Genomic DNA, 24541 nt, shown 5'->3' with positions numbered 1-24541 from the left:
CCCATAGGAATCGTACAGGCACACGGGATTCGGAGAGCAAAGTGCAAGGCCCGAACGGATGATCGAAAGCGCACAGGGGGTCTTGCACGAGGCAGCCATGGCATGACTACAACTCGGGGTGGGGTGGGGGCGATCCTACAGAACCGCCATTTTGCTTCCTCCCAGACTGGGGTGTGTGTAGGTGTATGTAGGTGTGCAAGGGATGCGGGTATTGCCACACAACTGCCAATGGCCCGTTTCCTTCCAGGTCCCCCAAGAATAATCACGCGAGGGGATACTACGATTTAACACAGTGATTCTCAACCTTGTGTACTCTAAAGAGGTGTAGACTTCAACTCCCAGAATTCCCCAGCCAGCATGGCTGGCTGGGGAATTCTGGGAATTGAAGTCTACCCATCTTAAAAGTGCCCAAGGTTAAGAAACACACTGGATTAATTTATTGCATTACAGAACTCCCAAGTTCGCGGAAAAAAACCTGAGAAAGGGGCTCATCCCTCAGCTAAGCCCACCTCTAGAGTTCTTGGGAGAATAAAGGAGAAACAATTATATATAGATATATATATTTAAAATCTTTTTTTTTGTAAGGGAAAGTCATTGGGAAAAAAATAGAACACTTTCATAAATAAATAGATCTCTTCCCCCCCCCCCCAAACATCCTGGGAAGACGTCTACTTCGCACGCTGTCCAATGAGGCTCCTTTTTCTTGAGGGAAAATGGGGGAAGATAATACAAGAGAAGCAGAAAGGTGGTTTAATGGTGGCTTCTTCTTTGCCGTTTCTGGTACAATCCTGCCAATGTAAGATTGGTGAAAGCAAGGAGGGGATTTTGGACCGTCGTAGGGCAGACGGCAAAAGATACCTCAGAGGAAACCCCGATTTGCATTCCTCATGAGCCCCAGGGGAGGAGAAAGAAAATGGGGAGGCCTGGAACCGAAACGGAGAAGAATACGCAAAACGGAAGAATCTGGAAACTCCGAGCCGTACTAGTGATTTCCCTGAAGGGTAGAATGCAGTTCTGTTTGGCCACCTGGAGAGAGGATGGGCAGCCATAGAACTCTGAAATAAATAAATAAATCAGCAAATAAATGACTGTGGTCTTTGACTACTGCAATGCACTGTATATGGGGCAGCCCCTGGAGACTGTGCGAGTTGCAATTGTGCCCAAATCCCCTGGCACGAGCAGTTCTGGAGTTCCATGATCTCCTGGGTGGGTGGGGGAACAATTCAAGATGCTGGTTATCACCTGGATGGTGCAGGGCCAGGTTATTTGAGGAACCCCCCCTTGCCCCCAATTGTTTCACCCCACCAGAACTTAGCGGCTAGGCCCGCTCCAGGACCCCTTCGATAAGTGACATCATCTTATGGGACTCAGGAGATGGGCCTTCTCTGTGAAGTCCTTGGTGTCTTTGAGCTTGGTGGTTTGCTTGGAGACGTTTCATTATCCAACTAGGTAACATCATCAGTGCTAGAAGGGAGTGGGGTTTGGTCCCTCCTTATAGACCAGGGGTCACCAATCTTTTGGACCTCAAGGACCACTAAATTCATAATTTTAAATCCTGCGGACCACTAATACAATCTGCTTAATGACCGGCTGGGTGGGCGTGGCTAGATGGCATGTGACTGGGTGGGCGTGGCCAACTCGATGTCACTCACGCCAAGGGGCGCCTCACCAGCCTCTCCTCCCAGCCCCTCATCGCCTCCCCGCCCAGGCTCCTTAAGGCCCCATCAGGAAGCAGTTACTGGAGCTAAGCAGCCATCAAGAGGCAGAGTTGGCAAAACAGCTGGCTCAGTTCAAATTGGATCTGGCCGAAAAGGAGGCTCAGCAGAAGCACCTCACTGAGGACTAGCAACATAGGCTTTCCAAGCAGAGGGAAGACCTGCGGGAGTGGAAGGCCAGGGACTGGCACCTGGTGGCTCAGCAGGTTGAGTTGGTCAGCCAGTTCCAAGCCATGATGCAGTCCCATTGGAACAAGGCCCTCCAGCTCTTCTCCACCAGCAGCACTTCCTTTCAGCCTTCGCCCAAAATCCCACACCAGGAGGCTGAAGCAGACCCCAAGTTGGAATTTCTGCCCCCCCTCTGACCCACACAAAATGACCCCAAAGTGGGAGACTCTCTGCAGCAACACAAACGTTCATCGCACGTATTCAGCCCCAGGGGCCGTAGTTTGAGGACCCCTGATTTAGTGCAAAATAAAAAAAGCAAATAATTTTTCTGCAAACCACCAAAATGTTCTCACGGACCACCAGTGGTCCACGGACCACCAGTTGGTGAGCGCCGTTATAGACAGTAGCTTACCCTGCCAGCTTGGTGGAGATACGGCTTCCTTCTTGGTTGCTCCTTAACAAGGATATTGTTTTCTACTTGGTTTGTCTACTGTTAAGGAACTACCAAAAACTTACTACTAAAGAATTATCATCTATCTTTCTATCCAATCTATCCACCCATCCATCCTTCTATCTATATCTATCTACTCCATCCATCCATCAACCCTCCTACCCACCCTATCATCTATATCTATCCATCCCTCTACTCCATCTATCCACCCACCCACCCACCCATCCATATCTATCTATCTATCTATCTATCTATCTATCTATCTATCTATCATCTATCCATCCATCCACCCATCTATCTAATCATCTAACAATCACTTTCTACTATCTGTTGATAGTTCATTCATTGTTCCTTTGTTCTATTGTCTATCCATCCATCCATCCATCCATCCATCCATCCATCCATCCATCCATCCATCCATCTATCTAATCTTCTAACAATCACTTTCTACTATCTGTCTATTGATAGTTCATTCATTGTTCCTTTATTCTGTCTGTCTGTCTGTCTGTCTGTCTGTCTGTCTGTCTATCTATCTATCTGGCTGATTTGTGGGTGTTTTTTACTGACTGTCAAGATAATTTTTGGGCTCTCTAGCATGTAATATATTAATACATTCTCTAGCTGAGAATGTAATTTCCCTGTAATTCGCTGAATTGTTCTGCCTTCTGATTTCTTGTTCACCATCCAGAATCACAATAGTGAGACGGATTGCCATAAACATTGATTCAGTGAGTAGACTTCCTCCACACCCTTATATAAATCCCCTTGGCTGTCTTACGCAACAATCCTGATTTTTTCTCCCTCCGCCCGTATCCCTGATGCGAAACTCAAGAGCTTCAGCCAGGATTAACTGCTACTCATTATTGCTGCACAATTAATTTGGCTCTCTCCCATGAGTTATTTGGACTTATTTTTCTCTCCCCTGGGGACTTTCTTCTCTCTCTCTTTTTTTTTTTGCAAAGGCCGTATTTTTTAGCAAATCAAGGGTATTGCAAACTTTGCCTCAAAGGATTTTCCGCCTCCTGCCCCTATTTAACATGACAGGTTTACTGCATGGAGGCCGAGGGCTGTTAAGACTTTCTATTTTGCATCTGAAATATTCCCGTAACGGTTTTTTTTAATCCAAAATTATAAGAGGAGGAGGAAGGGGACAAAATTCCCTCCATCCCTCATTGATTGTGTCAACTTATTCTCACAAATCTTTTCTCCGCTTCTGCCATTTTTAGAGCAGCAGCGAGGAACTGGATAGCACATTTGGGCGTCCATTCAAATATAGGTAGTCCTCGACTTACAGCCATAACTGAATCCAAAGTTTCCTTTGTTCAATGGCTTTTGCCCCATTTTACAACCTTTCTTGCCACGGTTGTTAAGTGAATCACTGCAGTTGTTTAAGTGAGTCGCATGGTTGTTAAGTGAATCTGGCTTGCGTCTTGCTTGTCAGAAGGTCGCAAAAGGTGGATCACCTGACACTGCGACCGTCATAAATAGGAGACAGTTGCCAATTGTCTGAATTTCGATCACGTGAACCATGGGGATGTGAAGAACGGTCGCAAGTCACTTTTTTCAGTACTGTTGTAATTTTGAGCGGTCATTAAACAAATGCTTCAGTCGAGGCCCACGTATATAGCCTTTCTGATGGCTTCCAAAGCAAACCGAGATTTGTCAAGACTTTTTTTTTCTGCATTTAAAAAAAATGCTGACTTGGCAATCAAATCAAATACTTCTGGAAAAAGCCCCTTCCAAGGTTGTGTGTGTGTGAAAGGAACAGCCTATTTGCATCGCTTCCATATATGGGGTGGTCCTCGTTTAGCAACCACAGTTGGAATTGACAAGTTGGCTGTTAAGCAAAACAGCAGCTAAGGGGAAAACCGTGATTGCACTTAAGATCATACTTCCGCTTCTACAGTCCCACAAAGGTTGCAAATGGTTGCAAAGTTACTTTTTCATCACTGTGAATGAAAATGGCAAACGTCCACAAAATGAGGCAGTCCTTAAATGAGGACTACCTTTTCGGGCAAGTGTGGATTTGCTCCTGCACAAGCCCCAGAAATTGTTCAAACTGGGGTCCCTTGTGAAAGATTGTCAAATAAGTAATATTCAGAAGCGAGACTGCTTCTAAACAGAGAGGCATCCATGATAATAATAATAACAAGAGAGTTGGAAGGGACCTTGGAGGTCTTCTAGTCCAACCCCCTGCCCAGGCAGGAAACCCTACACTACTTCAGACAAATGGTTATCCAACATCTTCTTAAAAACTTCCAGTATTGGAGCATTCACAACTTCTGGAGGCCAATTTTTTCCACTGATTAATTGTTCTAACTGTCAGGAAATTTCTCCTTAGTTCTAGGTTGCTTCTCTCCTTGATTAGTTTCCATCCATTGCTTCTTGTCCTGCCTTCAGGTGCTTTGGAGAATAGCTTGACTCCCTCTTCTTTGGGGCAGCCCCTCAAATATTGGAAGGCTGCTATCATGTCTCCCCTAGTCCTTCTTTTTATTAAACTAGGTTGCAATTCCTGTGACCGTTCTTGGTATGTTTTAGCCTTCAGTCGCCTAATCCAACTTTGGGCTCCATTGTGGTTTTAAGTCAAGGGCTACCTTTGCAAAATGGGTGACCCAACGTATACAACCGACCCTCTTTACCACCTGGTGGGAATCCCCTGGAGAATTACAGCCTGTGTGACCGCACTCCAACCATACTCTCTCTGTTACTGAATCCTCCCAATTCCCCCCATACAACGGCGCGTAAACTGGTAAAGAGGGGCACAACTAGAGCACAGATGAAATGGGACATTTTTTTAATAGGGAGAAGCCTGGCCGTGTCCTTTCCCAGACCCTGAAAAACGAAAAGACAGGACAATTCTGCCTAAGGCTGGTTTGGTGGCTGTGTGGTATGGTAATGCTAGACTAGGGAGTGGGGAGAGATTCTGGTTCCTGCACCGTCAGCCACCACCGAAACACACTGGTCACTTTTGGGGCTGTCCCTCCGTCTCAGGCCAAGCCATAGCTTGCTATGGGGAAAAAGCAGGTCTAATGCTTTAAAAACAACGCTAATCCTCAAAAAAATGATCACCAGAGCAATGCAAGAGAGCCACCAGCCCACCGAAGAAGCTACAGAAAGCACATTTCCTTCGTCGTTAAAAAGAGAAGCTCTTAACTAAAGATATAAAGATATGCAGCTGCGCGGGTGATAGAGGGAGCTGTTCGGAGCTCCCATATAACACCAATCCTGCGCAAGCTGCACTGGCTGCCTGTGGTCTTCCGGGTGCGCTTCAAGGTATTGGTCACCACCTTTAAAGCGCTCCATGGCTTAGGACCGGGTTACTTACGGGACCGCCTACTGCCACCGTTTGCCTCCCACCGACCCGTGCGCTCTCACAGAGAGGGACTCCTTAGGGTGCCGTCGGCCAAGCAATGTCGGCTGGCGGCCCCCAGGGGAAGGGCCTTCTCTGTGGGGGCTCCTACCCTATGGAATGAACTTCCACCTGGACTTCGACAACTCCCTGACCTCCGGACCTTTCGCCGCGAGCTTAAGACCTACTTATTTGTCCGCGCGGGGCTGGCATAGAATTTTTAGATGTTTTATGGGTTTTATCGGCTTTAATTTTTAATTAGTTTTTGGGGTTTTAAATGTATTTTAAATTTTTGGGCCAAATTTAATAAGTTTTTTAGCTATTGTTTTATTTGTATTGTGTGTTTTTATTGTTGTTTTTATATGGCTGTTCACCGCTCTGAGTCCTTCGGGAGAAGGGCAGTATACAAATTAAAATATTATTATTATTATTATTATTATTATTATTATTATTATTATTATTATTATTATTATTATTATTATTATTATTATTATTATTTTCACACTGGGTCTCACTAGTCGATCGAACAGATGAACAGAGTTGGAAGGGACCTTGCAGGTCATCTAGTCCAACCCCCAGCCCAAGCAGGAGATCCTACACCATTTCTGACAGATGGCAATCCAGTCTCTTCTTGAAAGCTTCCAGTGATGGCGCTCCCAGAACTTCTGAAGGCAACCTAAAGGCAGGGGTTTTGTGATTAAGGATCTTTGCAACTCTCCCCCAATCCCCCAAGTGAAATACAGGATCCACAGAAGAAGGCACCATAGGGAAAAGGGGAGGAAAAAAGTTACAGGCAGTCCTCAACTTACAACCACAAAGCGATGCGGTCATTAAGTGAGTCATCATGTCACCGGATCCATTTTGTGGGGGGGAGTATTTTCACTGCAGTCGGGCAGTGAATCCAGTTTCCCCAATTGTCTTTGCTTGTCAGAAGCCAACTGGGGAGGTTGTAAATCGAATCACGTAATCGCAAGATGCCGCGATCATCATAAATGGGAGCGAACCGCCAGGCGCCTGAATAGCAATCACATGACTCTGGGGATGATGTAAGGCAGGTCATAATGTCAAGGACGGGTCACAAGTCACTTTTTCTGAGGTCACTGTACAAATATTCGTAAGTGGAGGACTACCTGTAAGTGACTACTCCAGGGAGGCAAAATGCAAACTGATCTGTCACTTAATAGAAACGAGCGTGAAACAAATAAAACTCCACAAAATGGCGGCTTTAATCCTGAGCTCCAACATACTTTTGGTCCTCTATTGCAGCGTTTCAGATTGTTTAAGTTGTCTGGACTTCAACTCCCAGAATTCCCAGACTAGCATTTGTGGACTTCAACTCCCAGAATTCCACAGCCAGCATTTGTGGACTTCAACTCCCAGAATTCCGCCTGCTGACTTTCCTATGCTGGCTGTGGAATTCTGGGAGTTGAAGTCCACAAATGCTGGCTGTGGAATTCTGGAAGTCCACAAATGCCAGCTGGGGAATTCTGGGAGTTGAAGTCCACAAATGCCAGCTGGGGAATTCTGGGAGTTGAAGTCCACAAACGCCAGCTGGGGAATTCTGGGAGTTGAAGTCCACACGGTTTAAAGCAACCACGGTTAAGAAACACTGTTCTAGGGATAAGCAAAAGTTCGGCCTGAAAGACTTGACATTGTTCCACACCGTCCTTCCTCAACGACTCCTCAACAGATCTCTTTCCCCTTTGGGTACAGCACGGAGCATGGCGTATAAGGCATTGCGTATGCGGTTTAACTCCTAAATATATATAATTTTTCTCTCGGTATTTTATATATATGTATATATATATATATATACTGTATATATATAAGTATGTATATATTTTACACACACTGGATTAAATTGCATGAGAATCTAGATATGGCTTTCCACGGAATGGACACAGCAGGGCGAGGCGGGATGAAGATGACAGCCAGAAGGAGCCAAACTTTAGTGAGGAAGAGGATGGGACGGGCAGCTCCTTCGTCCCTGGCACCCTGTGTCCTGGCTAGGGGGGGAAAAAAACCCCCACTCCACACGCATCGCTCCTCCTGCAGAGGCAGAAGTCCCGCCGAGCTTCCCTGACAACGAATCCCATGTGCCCCAGCCCCACCTGGTGACGCACACGGCTGTGCGGATCTGGGCCGCTCCTTCCCCGCTAGTATTGCAGAGCATGTGATGGTCAGCATGAGAGAAAGAGAGCCAAGAGGGGTGTCGCAGAACTGCCCCCTTGCCAGTTCATGCTGCCCCACAGCTAGGGTGAGGGGGGGGCCCTACCCTCCCAGCTCTACCAGACACTCCCCCCTCCCCACCTGCAGATTAAATCGAGGGTCACAAATTGGACGGAAGCCTAGACTTTGCTGAGTCCGTATCAGGGGCGCTAATGATGGAATCCTTGCGGGCACCGCCCGGGTCCTGTTGAATGCCTGAGGCAGCTGTCCCAGGGTACGCGGCAGCCATGGTCATCTGGTGGGGCGCCCGGGGCGCCGGCCGTGATGTGGCTGGTGGGGTGTTACCGGCATTTTGGGTTGAAGTGGCAGGCGACGACGGCGAGGCCCCCTGCCCTGTGGCGATCGAAGCATTGGACTCGTGAGCCGATGACGGCGGGCTCTGGCTCGGCGTTTGAGGAACGCCGTGGGGAAGGGAGGGTTGGGAGGCCGAAAGAGGCCGCGTCTCCTGGCTGAGACTGCTTGTGTGAAGAGCCTGGGTGCTCTTGTGAGCCGCCATCCGCTGCGGCGAGCCGGGCGGCTTCTGCTGAGTTAGCGAGAGCTGGGACCCCGACTGACCCTTAGCACCCCCGTATGGGAACGTCCGGCTGGTGTGAGGGCTTTGGGAAGAGGGGCTGGACACTACGGAGGGGAAGGGGCCGGCGGAAGCAACCAGCGGAGGCTGAGGAGGTGGGGGTTGCTGCTGGAGTGGGACGTTCGGCTGCGGGGGCCGCGGCATGTTCTGGAACATCGGGCCACCCAGTTGTTGTTGTTGCTGCTGTTGCTGCTGCTGCTGCAGGTTCAGCTGCTGCTGTTGGTGATGCTGTTGAAGCAAGGCTGGCGAGATGGAGAAGGCCCCGGGGAGACCTCCTTGGTACTGGAGCCGGCGGACCATCCGTGGGGACCCGAGGCTAATTGGGCCAACCAGCGGGCTGGCCATCTGCGGGCAGAAGCTCATCGCCACGGCCTGCTGGAGGGTGGCGATCGCCGAGGTGACCTGGGGCTGAGCTGGGGTGTACATGGGGTTTTGCTGTTGGAACTCAGCCTGTTGAACCATCTCCCGGTCGTACTTGACAATCTCCTGGATGATCTCGTTCTCCTGGTTGTTGAAGACGCCAGAATTGAGGTCGTGCTGCACCTTGTGCAAGAGAATGGAGTTCTTCTTGCCTGCAAGAGAAGAGCAAATTTGATTTCCTTGCATCCAAGTCCAACCTCCCAAAGGTACTTTTTCCAAAGGCAACTGGACTTTCTTTGGTTTTTTACCTTGAGGACGTTTCGCTTCTCGTCCAAGAAGCTTCTTCAGTTCTGAGTGAATTATGGTGAAGGATTTATATTCTTTGCAGTCATCTGGTTGTTAGCATTCTCTCTGAGAGTCCCTGAGGCCACTTGGGAGGTTTGTCTGTGCCTTCGGGAAACTGCTGAAAGGAGAACCCTCAGAGAGAGCGCTAACGACCAGATGACTGCAAGGAATATAAATCCTTCCATTCTCCACCATTCAGTCAGAACTGAGGAAGCTTCTTGGATGAAAAGCAAAACGTTTTCAAGTAAAAACAAAGAAAGTCCAGTTGCATTTGGAAAAAGTACCTTCGGGACAACCGTGACCTAGAGGACTGAGAATCTTCATAGACACCCAAGTCCACTGACACCCTTCCGTAGCGCTTCCCCATACCCATGGAAAACTACAGATAGCCCTCCACTTATGACCAGTCACTTAGTGACTATTAGAAGTTAGGATGGATCTACCAGGGAGAGGGGAAACTTACAATCCAGTTTCAAAGTTCGCCAACTGGGCTGCTTTTACGGCTCTTTGTAGTATCCTGCAAAACCTTGAAATATCTTGAATGCAGGTACTCCTCAACCAAAGTTACAAAAACCATTGAAAAAAGTGACGCGTCCATTTTCCACACCTAGCATCCCCATGATCGTGTAATCAATTCAGACTTTTGGCAACGGACTCATATTTATGACGGTTGCAGTGGCGTTGGGGTCATGGGATCCCCTTTTGCGGCTGTTGTGTCTGCGCCTCCCGAGCCGGGCCTCCTGCCAGAAAGTGACTTGGAAAGTGAGGGGGAAGGGCCATCAGGACTTATCTCGGAAGCACCGGCTTAACTGGCTCAGTTCCAGGAGCCAGAGGCAGGCCAGGTGGAGGAGATAACGAGGCCTCCGTCTCCTGACTCTTTCCTCCCCCAGGCCACGCCTCCAGACCCAGCTGATGGCAATCAGGCCTGGCTGGACCCTAGGTTTCGTAGGCAGGAGAGGCAGGAACAACAGAAGCAGGGGTGGGGCAGACCTAGGAAGTGCTGAGTCATGGAGCCACACCCCACAGGATATAAAAGCAGTGAGGGCTGCTGTGCCTCTTCGTAGCAGGCAAATTAACTGCTTAACTAAGAGCTGAAGTACTGTTTGTTCCTGGGTGACTCATCGGCATTGAGGGAGATAACAGAGACACTTGGAAGATGCTCGCTAGTTTGCTGCCAGAGCTTATAGTGCCGGCTAATTAAGCCATCGCTCGGACGGAGGCGAGGGGGGACAGAACAGCGACCTTCTGACAAGCGAAATCAATGGGGAAGCCTGAATCTCTTAACAACCGTGTTACTAACTTAACAACTGCTGCAATTCACTTAACAACGGTGACAAGAAAGGTTGTAAAATTGGGGGCGGGAACTTACTTAACAAAGGTCTCAGCAGCAGAAATTTGGGGCTCAATTATGGTCTTAAGTTGAGGACTACCCATTCCTCTTAACGTGCAGCTCATACCTTCCAAATAAAACCTGGATGTCTTTTTTTTCCACCAGTGTTTTCAAACTGGGACACTGTGGCCCATCGGCCCCTCCTCTTCCCTCCCCATGCCAATTCTTCCAACGTACCGATGCGATCCAGGCGATCCAGGGCAACCGTTTCGAAAGCCCGCCTCATCATGGGGTATTCCTCCAGGACCTCATTAAAATTGTCCACGGAGAGGGAGTACAAGCGACAATAGGTATCTGCACGGACACTCGCAGTTCGACGCCCTCTGGTCAGGAGGCAAATCTCTGGAGAAAAGGTGAAAAGGTGATGAGTTCAATCCCCAAAACTGGATTCCAAATGATTTTCCCGTTAATGATAGAAGAATATATACATTCTTTGTGAGGTTAAAACCAACTTCTTCCTGTCCTTCACAAAGCCTACTTAGATATCTACTAGATCCCACCATTTTTCCTTCAACTATTTCCAGTCAAGGTGGTTACTATTAATACCCACAATTTTAAAATCAGTTCTTTTCTTTTTCTTTCTTTAACACGAAGATTAAAAAAAAATTCTTTGGGGCTATTTTGTCTTCTGGACAGTTTGGGACCTGCTCATGCCTATCCCGACAGCCATTTTGGGAATGGTCTAGTCTTCTGTGGGAGCCATTTTGAAAGCGAACCAAACCGTGGTAGGATCTTTCCGGTTTTAACAACCGGTTTGGTGATGGCATGCTTTGTGCCTGCCCGTGACAGACGTGCGCTCTGTGTGCCTGCATAGTTGAATGAAAAATCACCTTTCGTGTTAGTGCTAGGGAATTAAAACAGCTGAGGCGCGGCAATCCACACTGCCGCGCTAATCAGCTGTGAAGATAGAGGTGAGTAAAGGGCAGGGGTTGGTGAGTGGGCCCAGCTGATTGTCAGAGTGAACCGGTTTGGGCACAACTGATCGTCAGAGCAAACTGGTTCGGGCACAGCTGATCGTCAGAGTGAACCAGTTCAGGTCCAGCTGATCGTCGGAGCGAACCAGTTCAGGCCCAGCTGATCGTCGGAGAAAACCGGTTCGGGCACAGCTGATCGTCAGAGCGAACCAGTTCAGGTCCAGCTGATCGTCAGAGCGAACCAGTTTAGGCCCAGCTGATCGTTGGAGAAAACCGGTTCAGGCACAGCTGATCGTCAGAACGAACCAGTTCAGGCCCAGCTGATCGTTGGAGAAAACCAGTTCAGCTCCAGCTGATTGTCAGAGCGAACCAGTTTAGGCCCAGCTGATCATTGGAGAAAACCGGTTCGGGCCCAGCTGATCATCGGAGAAAACCAGTTCACTTGAACCGGTCCAAACCAGTAGAATCCTACCTCTGGAAGCAAACTTATGTTCTCCGAATTATTATTATTATTATTATTATTATTATTATTATTATTATTATTATTATTATTATTATTATTATTATTATTATTATTATTATTATTTATTAGATTTCTATACCGCCCTTCTCCCGAAGGACTCAGGGCGGTGTACAGCCAGAATAAAAATCCAAAAACAATACAATATACAATTAAAACAAAATTAAAAAACTTATTATACAATTTGGCCGAAACTTTAAAACATTTAAAATTCTAAAAACCCCTTAAAATTCATATAAAATTTAGAAATATAAAATATAAATTTAAAATACAACAAAATTTAAGCCAGCCCCGCGCGAATAAATAAATATGTTTTCAATTTGCGGCGAAAGGTCCGAAGGTCAGATATTTGGCGTAAACCAGGGAGAAGTTCGTTCCAGAGGGTAGGAGCCCCCACAGAGAAGGATCTTCCCCTGGGGGCCGCCAGCCAACATTGTTGGGCGGACAGCACCCTGAGAAGTCCCTCTCTGTGTGAGCGTACGGGTCAGTGGGAGGCATGAGGTAACAGTAGGCGGTCCCGTAAGTACCCAGGCCCTAAGCCATGGAGCGCTTTGAAGGTAGTAACCAAAACCTTAAAATGCCAAGGGTACCTCATTTTAGGAAGGAAACCTGTCCCTGTGCCTAAGAATGCCACAAATAGGAATGAGGAAGGCCTTGATTTATCTCACCTCCAAAGTAGGAACCATCTGAAAGCTTCATCTCTTTATTGCCTTTGGTGAGGACACTGACCACCCCATGTTGAATGAAGTACATCTTTTTCCCGATGGTGCCTTCTCTGATGATGTAGTCCCCTGGTTGAAAGACTTCGAACCTCAGTTTGGTAAGCATGGCCGTGACAAAATTGGGGTCGGCGTTGGCAAAGAGCGGCATGGAGGCCACCAGTTTGCGACAGTTGAAGTTGACAATCTCCTGGAGAGTGACGGACACAACAAAAATGAGTCTCACCATGACTTACTTACGCAAAAATAGCATTTTCTTCAATGTTCCTTTGGGTCAAGAGAAGACAACTTCTGGGCCTCTGGTGGCTCAGGCTGCTAAGACAGTCTGGTTTTTTTTTCCTTCATAAAAAAGTTTTATTTTTACAATCATATCAAACAGCTCATCCCAATGTACAGTTATATACAATTAGTCGGGCTTGCCCAGTCACCACCCCCCTTTTTAACACTCTTCCCTCTTCTACCTTCTTCTACTTTCCAGACCTTCCTCTCCTTCTCTTACCTACATCCTCTCCTCCCTCCACCCTACACCTTCCTTCTCCCTCTTCTACCCCTCTTCCTTCCTCTTCTCCTCTTTCCTACCTCCTACTCTCTCCTCTTTTCTCCCTCCCCACCGTTCTAAAATGGTAACTGGGCAGACCCGACCCTACATTAATTATATTTATACATCTTCAATAATCCCTGTACATTAACCATCACTCCATCCTCTACCCTCAAGCCCCCAATTCCCCTCCCCCTTACCCCCCCCCCCCGACTTCCCAGAACAAAATGCAGGGTATCAAAACTAACAATCATAATCCAAAATAATTCCTAAATTATAATCTCTAGTCACTCCACACATAATCACACTCTCAATTCCCCTCTCCTTCAGAAATATATCTAGTACAAAATATTTCCTAAATTTACTCATATGCTATTTGATAGCTGCTAAGACAGTCTGTTATTGACACAGCTGCTTGCAATTACTGCAGGTTCAAGTCCCACCAGGCCCAAGGTTGACTCAGCCTTCCATCCTTTATAAGGTAGGTAAAATGAGGACCCAGATTGTTGGGGGCAATAAAGTTGACTTTGTATATAATATACAAATAGATGAAGACTATTGCTTAACACAATGTAAGCCGCCCTGAGAAGGGCGGGATATAAATTCAAATAAAAAAAAAAACCTGCTCATTCATAGGACACAGTGCTGTTTTGGGGGAACTTTCAAGTTGTCTTAAAAAATGGGTGGGCTCCAACTTTTGTGTGTCTCCCCGCTTTTTTTTTTTTTTTGAAGTATGGGGTACTTTTAAGGCCGGAAGCTGGAATCTTAAATCAGGGGTCTCCAACCTTGGTCCCTTTAAGACTTGTGGACTTCAACTCCCAGAGTTCCTCAGCCAGCTTTGCTGGCTGAGGGACTCTGGGAGTTGAAGTCCACAAGTCTTAAAGGGATCAAGGTTGGAGACCCCTTTCTTAAATCAGTATTTCCCAATCTAGTAATTTTAAATTTTGTGGACTTCAGCTCCAAGAAGTTACTGCTGGCTGCGGAATTTTGGGAATTGAAAGCCAACAGATCTTATAATTGCCAAGTTTCAAAAACACAGATTTAGACCAATCAGCCTTAAAGAGCAGACCCCAGAAAGAGATTAACCCATGAAATGATCTTCCAAGGTTGCCTAAGGTAGGCTACCTCATGATATGGAGGGTCCATTTTCAAGTTTAGTCTGATGAATGGTTGCGGGGATTGGATAAGTCTAGTCTAATGAAGAGAAGGACTAGGGGTGACATGATACCAGTGTTCTAATATCTCAGGGGCTGCCACAAAAATGAGGGAGTCAAGCTAATTCTCCAAAGCACCTGATAGAAGAACAAGAAAAAAATGGATGGAAACTAACCAAGGAGAGAATCAACCTAGAACTAAGGAGAAATTTCCTAACGGTGAGAAAAATTAATCAGGGGAACAACTTGCCTCCAGAAGTTGTGAATGTTCTAACACTGGAGGTTTTAAAGAACAGACAGGATAACCAATTGTCTGAAGTGGTGTAGGGTTTCCTGCTTGAGCAGGGGGTTGGACTAGAAGACCTCCAAGGTCCCTTCCGACTCTGTTATTCTGTTAAATTCCACTATTGGACAATGAAGACCTTCAGCCAAGATCCATCCCTTGCTTGTCCACCTTTTTTTTTAAATTTGAATTTATATCCCGCCCTTCTCCGAAGACTCAGGGCGGCTTACACTGTATTAAGCAATATTCATCCATTTGTATATTCTATACAAAGTCAACTTTTATTGCCCCCAACAATCTGGGTCCTCATTTTACCTACCTTGTAAAGGATGGAAGGCTGAGTCAACCTTGGGCCTGGTGGGACTCGAACCTGCAGTAATTGCAAGCAGCTGTGTTAATAACAGACTCCTTAGTCTGTTGAGCCTCCAGAGGCCCCTTCTCATGGTCCCATCCCCTTCGGGTGTATGGATGAAGCTTACCTCTCGCAGAGGCTCGTTCAGCTCCCCAAGGATGCTGTCCTCATCAAACATTTTGCCCTGGTAGCGATGTTCATAGTAGTCGTGGATCTTTTGCCGGAAGTCAGCTGGGAGTTTGTGGAAGGACATGTACTGTTCCACTTGTTTGTACTGCAGGAGAAATTAACCGGGAGAGACCTTAAGCAGAAGGCTTAAGACTTCAGGAACGCAAAGGAAAGGGAAATCAAAGCAAGTCAGGGATAAATCTGTTGCAGGGGTTGTCAAACACAAGGCCTGTGGGCTGGATCCGGCCCGCAATGTGGTCGGATCCGGCCCGTGGGGGCCATCTTGAAAAATGTAAAGGGCCGGCCAGCGTTTATTTATTATTTATTTATTTATAATTTAATTTCTATACCGCCCTTCTCCTGAAGGACTCAGGGCGGTTTACAGCCATATTTAAAAACACAAAATACGAACACCAAATTTAAAACAGAATTAAAAACAAATATTTAATAGGCCGAATCAAACTAAAACGGTCATAGACCAACATAAAACCCATTTAAACTTTCAATTTAAAATTACGCTTAGGCCAGTCCCGCACGATGGAATAATAAAAGTCTTCAGTTCACGTTTGAAGGTCCGGAGGTCGGGGAGTTGGCGCAACCCCGGAGGCAGCTCATTCCAAAGGGCCGGTGCCGCCACAGAGAAGGCTCTCCCCCTGGGGGCCGCCAACCGACATTGTTTGGTTGACGGCACCCTGAGAAGGCCCACTCTGTGGGAGCGCACAGGTCGATGGGAGGCTATCGGTGGCAGCAGGCGGTCTCGTAAATAGCCCGGCGTTGCTTCCGTCGGGTTTACCCAATGCAAAGAAGAAACATGGCAGGAGTTTGGGGGAGTGGCGTCAAGATGGCCACACCCACCCAATCAGCCCACCACCCCCCCGCCCCGCCCCGAGGTCAACCACAACCCTGATGTGGTGCTCCATGAAATTTGAGTTTGACATCCCTGTTCTATTGCATCACAGCTGGCAAGAGCTACCCTGTTTCCCCAAAAATAAGACATCCCCTGATAATAAGCCCGATCGGGCTTTTGAATGCATGGGCTATAAAATAAGCCTCCCCCCCCACAAAAAAATAAGCCCTCCCCAAAAATATTTAAACGCAGAGCTGGAAATCAGATAAGACGGCAAGAGGAGCCCCGTCGTGCTCCATGCGCCCCAAAATTTATTTATTTATTTATTTATTTTATTAAATTTCTATACCGCCCTTCTCCCGAAGGACTCAGGGCGGTGTACAGCCAAAATAAAACACAGAATATATACAATTAAAAGAATTTAAAATGAACTATTACTATGCGGCCGATAATTAAAACATTTAAAAATTTAAAATATTATTAAAACCCCAATTTAAAAACAACTATTTATGCCAGTCCTGCTTGAATGAATAAATATGTTTTAAGCTCACGACGAAAGGTCCGAAGATCAGACACTTGACGTAAGCCAGGGGGGAGTTCGTTCCAGAGTGTTGGTGCTCCCACAGAGAAGGCCCTACTCCTTCTCCCCGAAAATAGACCTCCCCGAAAAGAAGGCCAAGGGCTTATTTCGGGGTTCTCAAAAATATATAAGACAGGGTCTTATTTTCGGGGAAACACGGTAACTGCTCAGGGGCCAAGGAGAGAGGGAGGAGACTCAGAAAAAGAGGCTTGTCCTAAAACACTAAAGACAGAGAAAAAAGTAGCTACTCTAAAAGAAGAGAAAATAAGAGGCCAAATCAGATAACATGAAGTTGGAATCCAAAATACAGGTGGATCTTGGCTTACAACCGTTCGTTTAGGGACCATTCGAAGTTACAACCGCACTGAAAAAAGCGACTTATGACCGTTCAATCGCATGATTGCTTAGCAACTGACTTATCTTAATGACGGTGGCAGTGTCCCAGGGTCATGTGATCAGCTCTCGCGACCTTCTGACAAACAAAGTCAATGAGGAAACCAGGATTCACCTAACAACCGTTTTGCTAACTTAACCCCTGCAGTGATCCACTTAACAGCTGTGGCTAGAAAAGTTGTAACAGGGGCAAAAATCCACAGCTGTCTTGCTTAGCAATGGGGATTTTGAGCTCAATTGTGGCTGTATGTTGAGGATTACTTTGACTCAAACCTCTAGGGAAGAAAAAAAAAAGAATATTTTAATCTATGGGCCATCGAAGTGAAAAGGGGAACAATCAGAGGTGAAAGGCTCACGGTTCGGACCGGATCGCCCAATCCAGTAGTGATGGTGGCGGGTGGTTCGGAGAAAAAAAAATTCCTGTTTCCCCCCCCCCATGCCCAGCTGAGCCGCGCGATCATCAGAGGTTTGTTGTTGTTTTTTAAAGCATTTTTTCTTCGGCCAAACAAATGCTTTTAAAAGTAAAAAGAAAAGCCTCTGATGATCGCGCTGCTCAGCTGGGATCGTCAGAGCCTTTTAAAAGCATTTTTTCTATAACCTCTTCGGCCGAAGAAGTTGAAAAAAAATGCTTTTAAAAAGCTCTGGTGATTCCAGCTGAGCCACGCGATCATCAGAGGCTTTTGTTTTAACTTTTAAAAGCATTTAACTTTTAAAAGCATTTTTTCTTCAGCCAAACAAATGCTTTTTTTAAAAAAATGCCTCTGATGATTGTGCGGCTCAGCTGGGATCGTCAGAGTGTTTTAAAAGCATTTTTCTACCGAAGAGGTTGTAGAAAAAACGCTTTTAAAAGGCTCTGATGATCCCAGCTGAGCAGCGCAATTGATTGTCAGAGGCTTTTTTTTCTTTTAAAGGCAAAAAAAAAATGCTTTTAAAAGTAAAAAAAAAAAGTTAGCCATGCCCATCCAGTCACATTACCCTCCCACCAAGCCACGCCTACAGAACCGGTAGTAACAAATTTTACATTTCACCACTGGGAACAATTACTACTAATTAAATAGATAAGGAAAAGAGAAAAAAATATTATGCAGAGTATTACCAAACGTCAGCCTTCCTAGACAGGAAATACGACCAGATGATCCAATTATTTTAAAACAACATTAACAGAATCTTTCAAATCTGAAAATACAAATCTCCCACAATCTCTTTTGATAAGCCTGATAAATTAGGAAGGACCCTTTCTGAGTTTCTTTCTCTGCCTGTTATGCAGCTTTGGATTCCCCCTCCTCTTCTCTTATTGGATTGTTCTCTAGGGCAGGGGTCTGCAAACCTGGCTCTTTTAAGACTGGTGGACTTCAACTCCCAGAGTTCCTCAGTCAGCAAACTGGCTGAGGAACTCTGGGAGTTGAAGTCCACCAGTCTTAAAAGAGCCAAGTTTGCAGACCCCTGCTCTAGTCCAGGGGTCTCCAAACTTGGCAACTTTAAGACTGGTGGACTTCAACTCCCAGGATTCCTCAGCATGGCTGGCTGAGGAATTCTGGGAATTGAAGTCCACAAGCCTTAAAGTTGCCAAATTTGGAGACACCCCCCCACCTCCCCTCTAGGCGATCCCCCCACTCGTCTCCCAAGGTCCGTTACATATAATCAGGGAGGGGAGTGGTCTGAGATAAAGGTGACCCATGCTTCCAGTAAATAAGATGACCCAAAATTCTCAGATCGTTGCAAAATGATATCCCCAAAAAAGCAAAAGTGGGAGACTTGATTTGGAGAAAAATGGCAAATCAAGAATGCTGTTCATGTCTTGAGTTTCTCACTTATCCTACCCAGGAGAGGCGGGTTTCAGCAGGTTCTGACCAGCTCTGGAGAACCGGCAGCGGAAATTTTGAGTAGTTTGGAGAACCGGTAGTAAAAATTCTGACTGGTCCCACCCCCATTTATTCTCTGCCTCCCGAGTCCCAGCTGATCGGGAGGGAATGGAGATTTTACAGTATCCTTTCCCTGGCATGCCCATCAAGCCACCCCCACAGAACCGGTGGTAAAAAAATTTAAAACCCACCATTGCTACCCAGGCAGAAGTTGCCCCCAAATTGCTGTCATCATCCGAGGGCAGGCTTGCAGGCTTCTCTAACTTTTTAACTTCTCTAACTTTAACTTTTTAAAAATTTGCCAGTATTATTTCAATACGTAGCCCACTATGGGAGCTTGTGATCAAATTCCACACACACACTCACACACACATATAGAGGTATGTATGTATGTATGTATGTATAACAGGGGTGTCAAATTCAATTTCATTGAGAGCCGCATCAGGGTTGTGTTTGACCGAGGGTGGGGGGGGCGCATGAATGTGGCTGGCTTGATGTCACGCCTGTCGGGAGGCGCCCAAGTGCTCTGCCAGCGAAAACGGGTTCCTGAGCTCCGTTTTTGGCTGCCATGGCCTCCTGCAACCCTCTGCCAGTGAAAACAGAGCTCGGGAAGGCCGCATGTGGCCCTCCCAAGCTCTGTTTTCGCTGGCAAATGGTTGCAAAAGGCTGTGGAAGCCGAAAACGGAGATGGGGTCCCCGTTTTCGCTGGCAGAAGGTTGCAGGAGGCTGTGGAAGCCGAAAACGGAGATGGGGTCCCCGTTTTCGCTGGCAGAAGGTTGCAGGAGGCTGTGGAAGCCGAAAACGGAGATGGGGGGCCCTATTTTCGCTGGGAGAGGGTTGCAGGAGCCTGTGGCATCCAAAAATGGAGATGGGGGGCCCTGTACTAGAAACTGGGGGACTGAGAGTTCTATTTTCATGTTCGGCATGAAAGCTGACTAGGTGACTTTGGGCCAATTATCCGGGAGCAGTGAGTTCTAGTTCCGCCTAAGGCATGAAAGCCAGCTGGGTTACTTTGGGCCAATCACCAGGAGATGGTGAGTTCTAGTCCCGCCTTAGGTACGAGAGCCGGCTGGGTGTCCTTGGGCCAGTCACTCTCTTTCAGTCCTAGGAAGAAGGCAATGGCAAATCATTTCTGAAAATCTTTGCCAAGAATACAGCAGGGATATGTCCAGGCAGCATCCGAGAATAGGACACGATTGAATAGAAGGGGGAAAAAGAATATAGAGAAGGAAAAAAGGGGAGAAATGAAAGAAATGACTTTAAAAAAAGCAGACCACTCCCCAAACCTCTCGTACCTTTTCTTGATACTGGCGCCGAGAGGAATCCAGAGACTGGATGAGGGCTGTGGCATGGCCGATAAACATGGCGTAGCATGTCGCTCCCACAATCATGCTCAGCATCGTCAGCCAGATGTCAGTCATGCTTTCCGGCGCCTGGCGCCCGTATCCGATGCAAAGCATGTGGCTCATGGACTTGAAGAGCGCAAAGGAATACAGCTCGCTCCAGGAATCGTTCTACAGCGGAGAAATGAAAACAAATCCAGTTAAATAGATTGTCCTGCAAAGGGAGTTAGACCAATGGTTGTGTCTCTAAAAATTCATTATTTCAACGTCCAATCTATCTCCCTCTTTTTTTAAAATCCAGATTTCTGAAAATAGGTTAGGAAGGGTGCACTCAGAGATGAGAGGTCAAAGGAACTGAAGAAGATGCAGGAAGCTGGCTTTCATGTCTGAGATGGGACTAGAACTCACAGTCTCCTGGTGATTGGCCCAAAGTCATCCTGCTAGCTTTTATTTCTAAGATGGGACTAGAACTCACAGTATCCTGATGATTGGCCCAAAGTCACCCAACTGGCTTTCAGGTCTAAGATGGGACTAGAACTCACAGTCTCCTAGTGATTGGTCCAAAGTCATCCTGCTAGCTTTTATTTCTAAGATGGGACTAGAACTCACAGTCTCCTGATGATTGGCCCAAAGTCACCCAACTGGCTTTCATGTCTAAGATGGGACTAGAACTCACAGTCTCCTAGTGATTGGTCCAAAGTCATCCTGCTAGCTTTTATTTCTAAGATGGGACTAGAACTCACAGTATCCTGATGATTGGCCCAAAGTCACCCAACTGGCTTTCAGGTCTAAGATGGGACTAGAACTCACAGTCTCCTAGTGATTGGTCCAAAGTCATCCTGCTAGCTTTTATTTCTAAGATGGGACTAGAACTCACAGTCTCCTGATGATTGGCCCAAAGTCCCCCAACTGGCTTTCAGGTCTAAGATGGAACTAGAACTCACAGTCTCCTAGTGATTGGTCCAAAGTCATCCTGCTAGCTTTTATTTCTAAAATAGGACTAGAACTCACAGTCTCCTGATGATTGGCCCAAAGTCACCCAACTGGCTTTCATGTCTAAGATGGAACTAGAACTCACAGTCTCCTGGTGATTGGCCCAAAGTCATCCTGCTGGCTTTTATTTCTAAGGCAGGATTAGAACTCACAGTCTCCTGATGATTGGCCCAAAGTCACCCAACTGATTTTCATGTCTAAGATGGAACTAGAACTCACAGTCTCCTAGTGATTGGTCCAAAGTCATCCTGCTAGTTTTTATTTCTAAGATGGGACTAGAACTCACAGTATCCTGATGATTGGAAAGTCACCCAACTGGCTTTCAGGTCTAAGATGGGACTAGAACTCACAGTCTCCTGATGATTGGTCCAAAGTCACCCAACTGGCTTTCATATCTAAGATGGAACTAGAACTCACAGTCTCCTAGTGATTGGTCCAAAGTCATCCTGCTGGCTTTTATTTCTAAGATGGGACTAGAACTCACAGTCTCCTGGTGATTGGCCCAAAGTCATCCTGCTGGCTTTTATTTCTAAGATGGGACTAGAGGAGGAGGAAGGAAGAAGGAAGAAGAGGAGGAGGAGGAGGAAGGAGGAGAAGGAGAAGGAGAAGAAGAAGAAGAGAGGAGGAGGAGGAAGAAAAGGAAGAAGAAGGAAGAAGAGGAAGAAGAAGAAGAAGAGGAAGAGGAGGAGGAGGAAGAGGAAGAAGAGGAGGAGGAGAGGAAGAGGAAGAAGAAGGAGAAGAAGAGGAAGAAGAAGAAGAAGAGGAGGAGGAAAAGGAAGAAGGAAGAAGAGGAAGAAGAAGGAAGAAGAGGAGGAGGAGGAAGGAGGAGAAGGAGGAGAAGGAGAAGGAGAAGAAGAAGAGGAGGAGGAAGAGGAAGAGGAAGAAGAAGGAAAAAGAGGAAGAAGGAAAAGGAGAAGAAGACGAGGAGGAGGAGGAGGAAGAGGGCCCTTGCAGTGATCAGGACCGCTCCCCCCCCCACCGTTGCCTGTTTCCATCTGACTTACCACCATGCCGTTGATGGAGACCCAGCAGTCAGTAGGGAAATCCTGCAGCATCGGAACGAGGAACTGGAGGCAGCCATCCCAGTGGCAAAGAAGGAGCATCATCCCGATGAGATTGATGATTCGCATCACGGCGCTGGCCAGGTCATACGTCATGTGGAATATCTGCCCCGGGGGGACGGGGGTGGAAGGGAGAAATGAGTTAAATTGCAAAGAGTCCCCATGTTGGAGAACCTGAGATGCTTCAGACCAGCCTGGTGGTCGAATGCTGTTCAAGAGGTTGCTGTTAGGAGTCAGAAAAATAAGTCAATATTGATGTACAGTAGTCCTTGACTTACGACCACAACGGAGCCCAAAATTCCTGTCGTTAAGGGAGACGTTTGTGGAGTGAGTCAACTGCGACATTTCACAACCTTTCTTGCTCCGATTGCGAAGCGAATCGCTGCAGGCGATCAGCTGGTCACTCGGTTGTTAAGTGAATCTGCTTTCCCTATTGACTTTGCTTATCAGGTCACAAAAGGGGATCCCATGACCTTGGGACACAGCAACGGTCATAAATAGGAACCGGTGGCCAAACGTCTGAATTTGGGATCACATGACCACGGGGATGCTGCAATGGCCACGCTTCTGAAAAACGGTCATCAGTGCTGTTTTCAGCGCTGTTGTCACTTCGAATGGTCACTAAATGAACTGTTGTAAGTCAGGGACTACCTGTATTGTTTTATAAAGCCTTAGTAAGATCGTTATCTAGAATACTGCACCCAATTTTGGTCACCCCATACAAAAAAGATGTTGAGATTCTGGAAAGAGTGCAGAGAAGAGCAACAAGGATGATTAGTGGCCTAGAAGCTGTAACATATGAAGAACGGTTGCAGGAATTGGGTATGTCTAGTCTGATGAAAAAAATGACCGGGACGATGTGATAGCAGTCTTCCAATACTTGAAGGGCTGCCACATGGAAGAGGGGGGCGAACTTATTTACCTGTTGTGATCTAGGCTCATTTAGGCATAAAAGACACACTTAAGTCTTAAACAAACCTAATTTTATTATAACAGCTGGGAATTACTTCATTCCCAGCTTAGTCCAAATTAATTCCAAAACAAATCCTTCAGAAAAAAGTCCTTCAGCCTTATCACAAACCTTTATCTTCTTTGGCACCCTGCCAAAGGCTTTTCTTGGCAAAGCCCCACAAAGTTCAGAAACAAGAGACGCCGAATAGAAACAGATGTAGCAACGTTGCTTTCCTACAAAGAGCCCAAGAGCCTTTGCTGCTCTTTTAAGCCTTATGGGAGGGGCCAATCATCTCCTGGCCTTACTCCCTAGTCGTCCTTTTTGCTTTAGCTGCTCTTGCCTTCTGGCAGCTCTGCGCATGCACGCACTAGGAACAGGCTCCTCCTGTTCCTCTGTCTCTCTGCTGTCTGCCTCTGGAGGCTCCAGAGTCTGCGCATCGCTCCCAGATGACCTTGGCCCCATCTCTGCCTCCGATGCAGAACCCTCATTCGGGCCTTCCCTTGACTCCAGGACTGACCCATTGTCCTCCCCAGCCTCCTCACTGTCCAACTCCGCTGCTAACTCCATGGGCTGCTGGTGGACCACAACATTACCAAAGATGATGATCTTCAAGGTGACTTCCAAATCGAGTGCCACCAGATACCTGGGTCCTATTATCATATTTGGTGGACATGTGTAGAAGCAAAAAAATATTGGACAAAAATACATACATGGCTGGAAAAGATGATAAAGCAGCACACTGATTTAAAACCAGAAATATTTTTGTTGGGGATTTTACCTGAAACTTATAGTAAAGAGAATGCATATTTAATTATTCATGTATTAACTGCAGCTAGAATTGTATTTGCACAAAATCAGAAAAGTTAAGAGACCCCTACTGATGAGAATGTGATTAGAAAAATATCAGAATGTGCAGAAATGAACAGAACAGAATAGAACGCTTGTAATTAAGGAGAAAGAGCAAACTGAATATTATATGATATGGGAATTATTTTATCAATGGTTAGAGAATAAAAATGGAAGTTGGAAATAAAAGAAGGAGATTAAAGAACAGCAGAAAATACGTTAAGGATGTAAACAACATGATGATTGTTACTATTATGACTATTAGGATTATTATGCTTAATATTATTATATTCTTATTAGAAGATGTGTTAAGAGGGAAAAATGAATAGGTTTACTACGTTCAATATTACAACTGTAAAATCAGAGAATTAATATCAATGTAATGAATGCTGTTGTAAATCTTGATGGTTATTGCACAGAGATATTTGTACCCAGAAA

At 46.4% G+C, this 24541-nt stretch overlaps 1 protein-coding gene across 1 annotated transcript in view; it reads right to left on the bottom strand.

Moving 5' to 3' along the window:
* Positions 1 to 7250: 7250 nt before the first annotated feature.
* Positions 7251 to 24541, bottom strand: part of HCN2 (hyperpolarization activated cyclic nucleotide gated potassium and sodium channel 2) — a 104888-nt gene continuing 87597 nt past the window's right edge. The window contains exons 3-8 of the mRNA XM_058163549.1: positions 22249 to 22410; positions 20204 to 20422; positions 15186 to 15332; positions 12681 to 12921; positions 10756 to 10920; positions 7251 to 9055 (exon numbers count right to left, since the gene is read on the bottom strand). Coding sequence (XP_058019532.1) covers positions 8013 to 9055; positions 10756 to 10920; positions 12681 to 12921; positions 15186 to 15332; positions 20204 to 20422; positions 22249 to 22410 — 1977 coding nt within the window. The 3' untranslated portion in view covers positions 7251 to 8012. The remainder of the gene's footprint in view (positions 9056 to 10755; positions 10921 to 12680; positions 12922 to 15185; positions 15333 to 20203; positions 20423 to 22248; positions 22411 to 24541) is intronic.

Source organism: Ahaetulla prasina, chromosome 1, assembly GCF_028640845.1.
Source record: "Ahaetulla prasina isolate Xishuangbanna chromosome 1, ASM2864084v1, whole genome shotgun sequence".
Lineage (NCBI taxonomy): Eukaryota > Metazoa > Chordata > Lepidosauria > Squamata > Colubridae > Ahaetulla > Ahaetulla prasina.
Note: the sequence above shows the minus strand (reverse complement) of the source record. Positions and strands in the feature narration are given on the sequence as shown.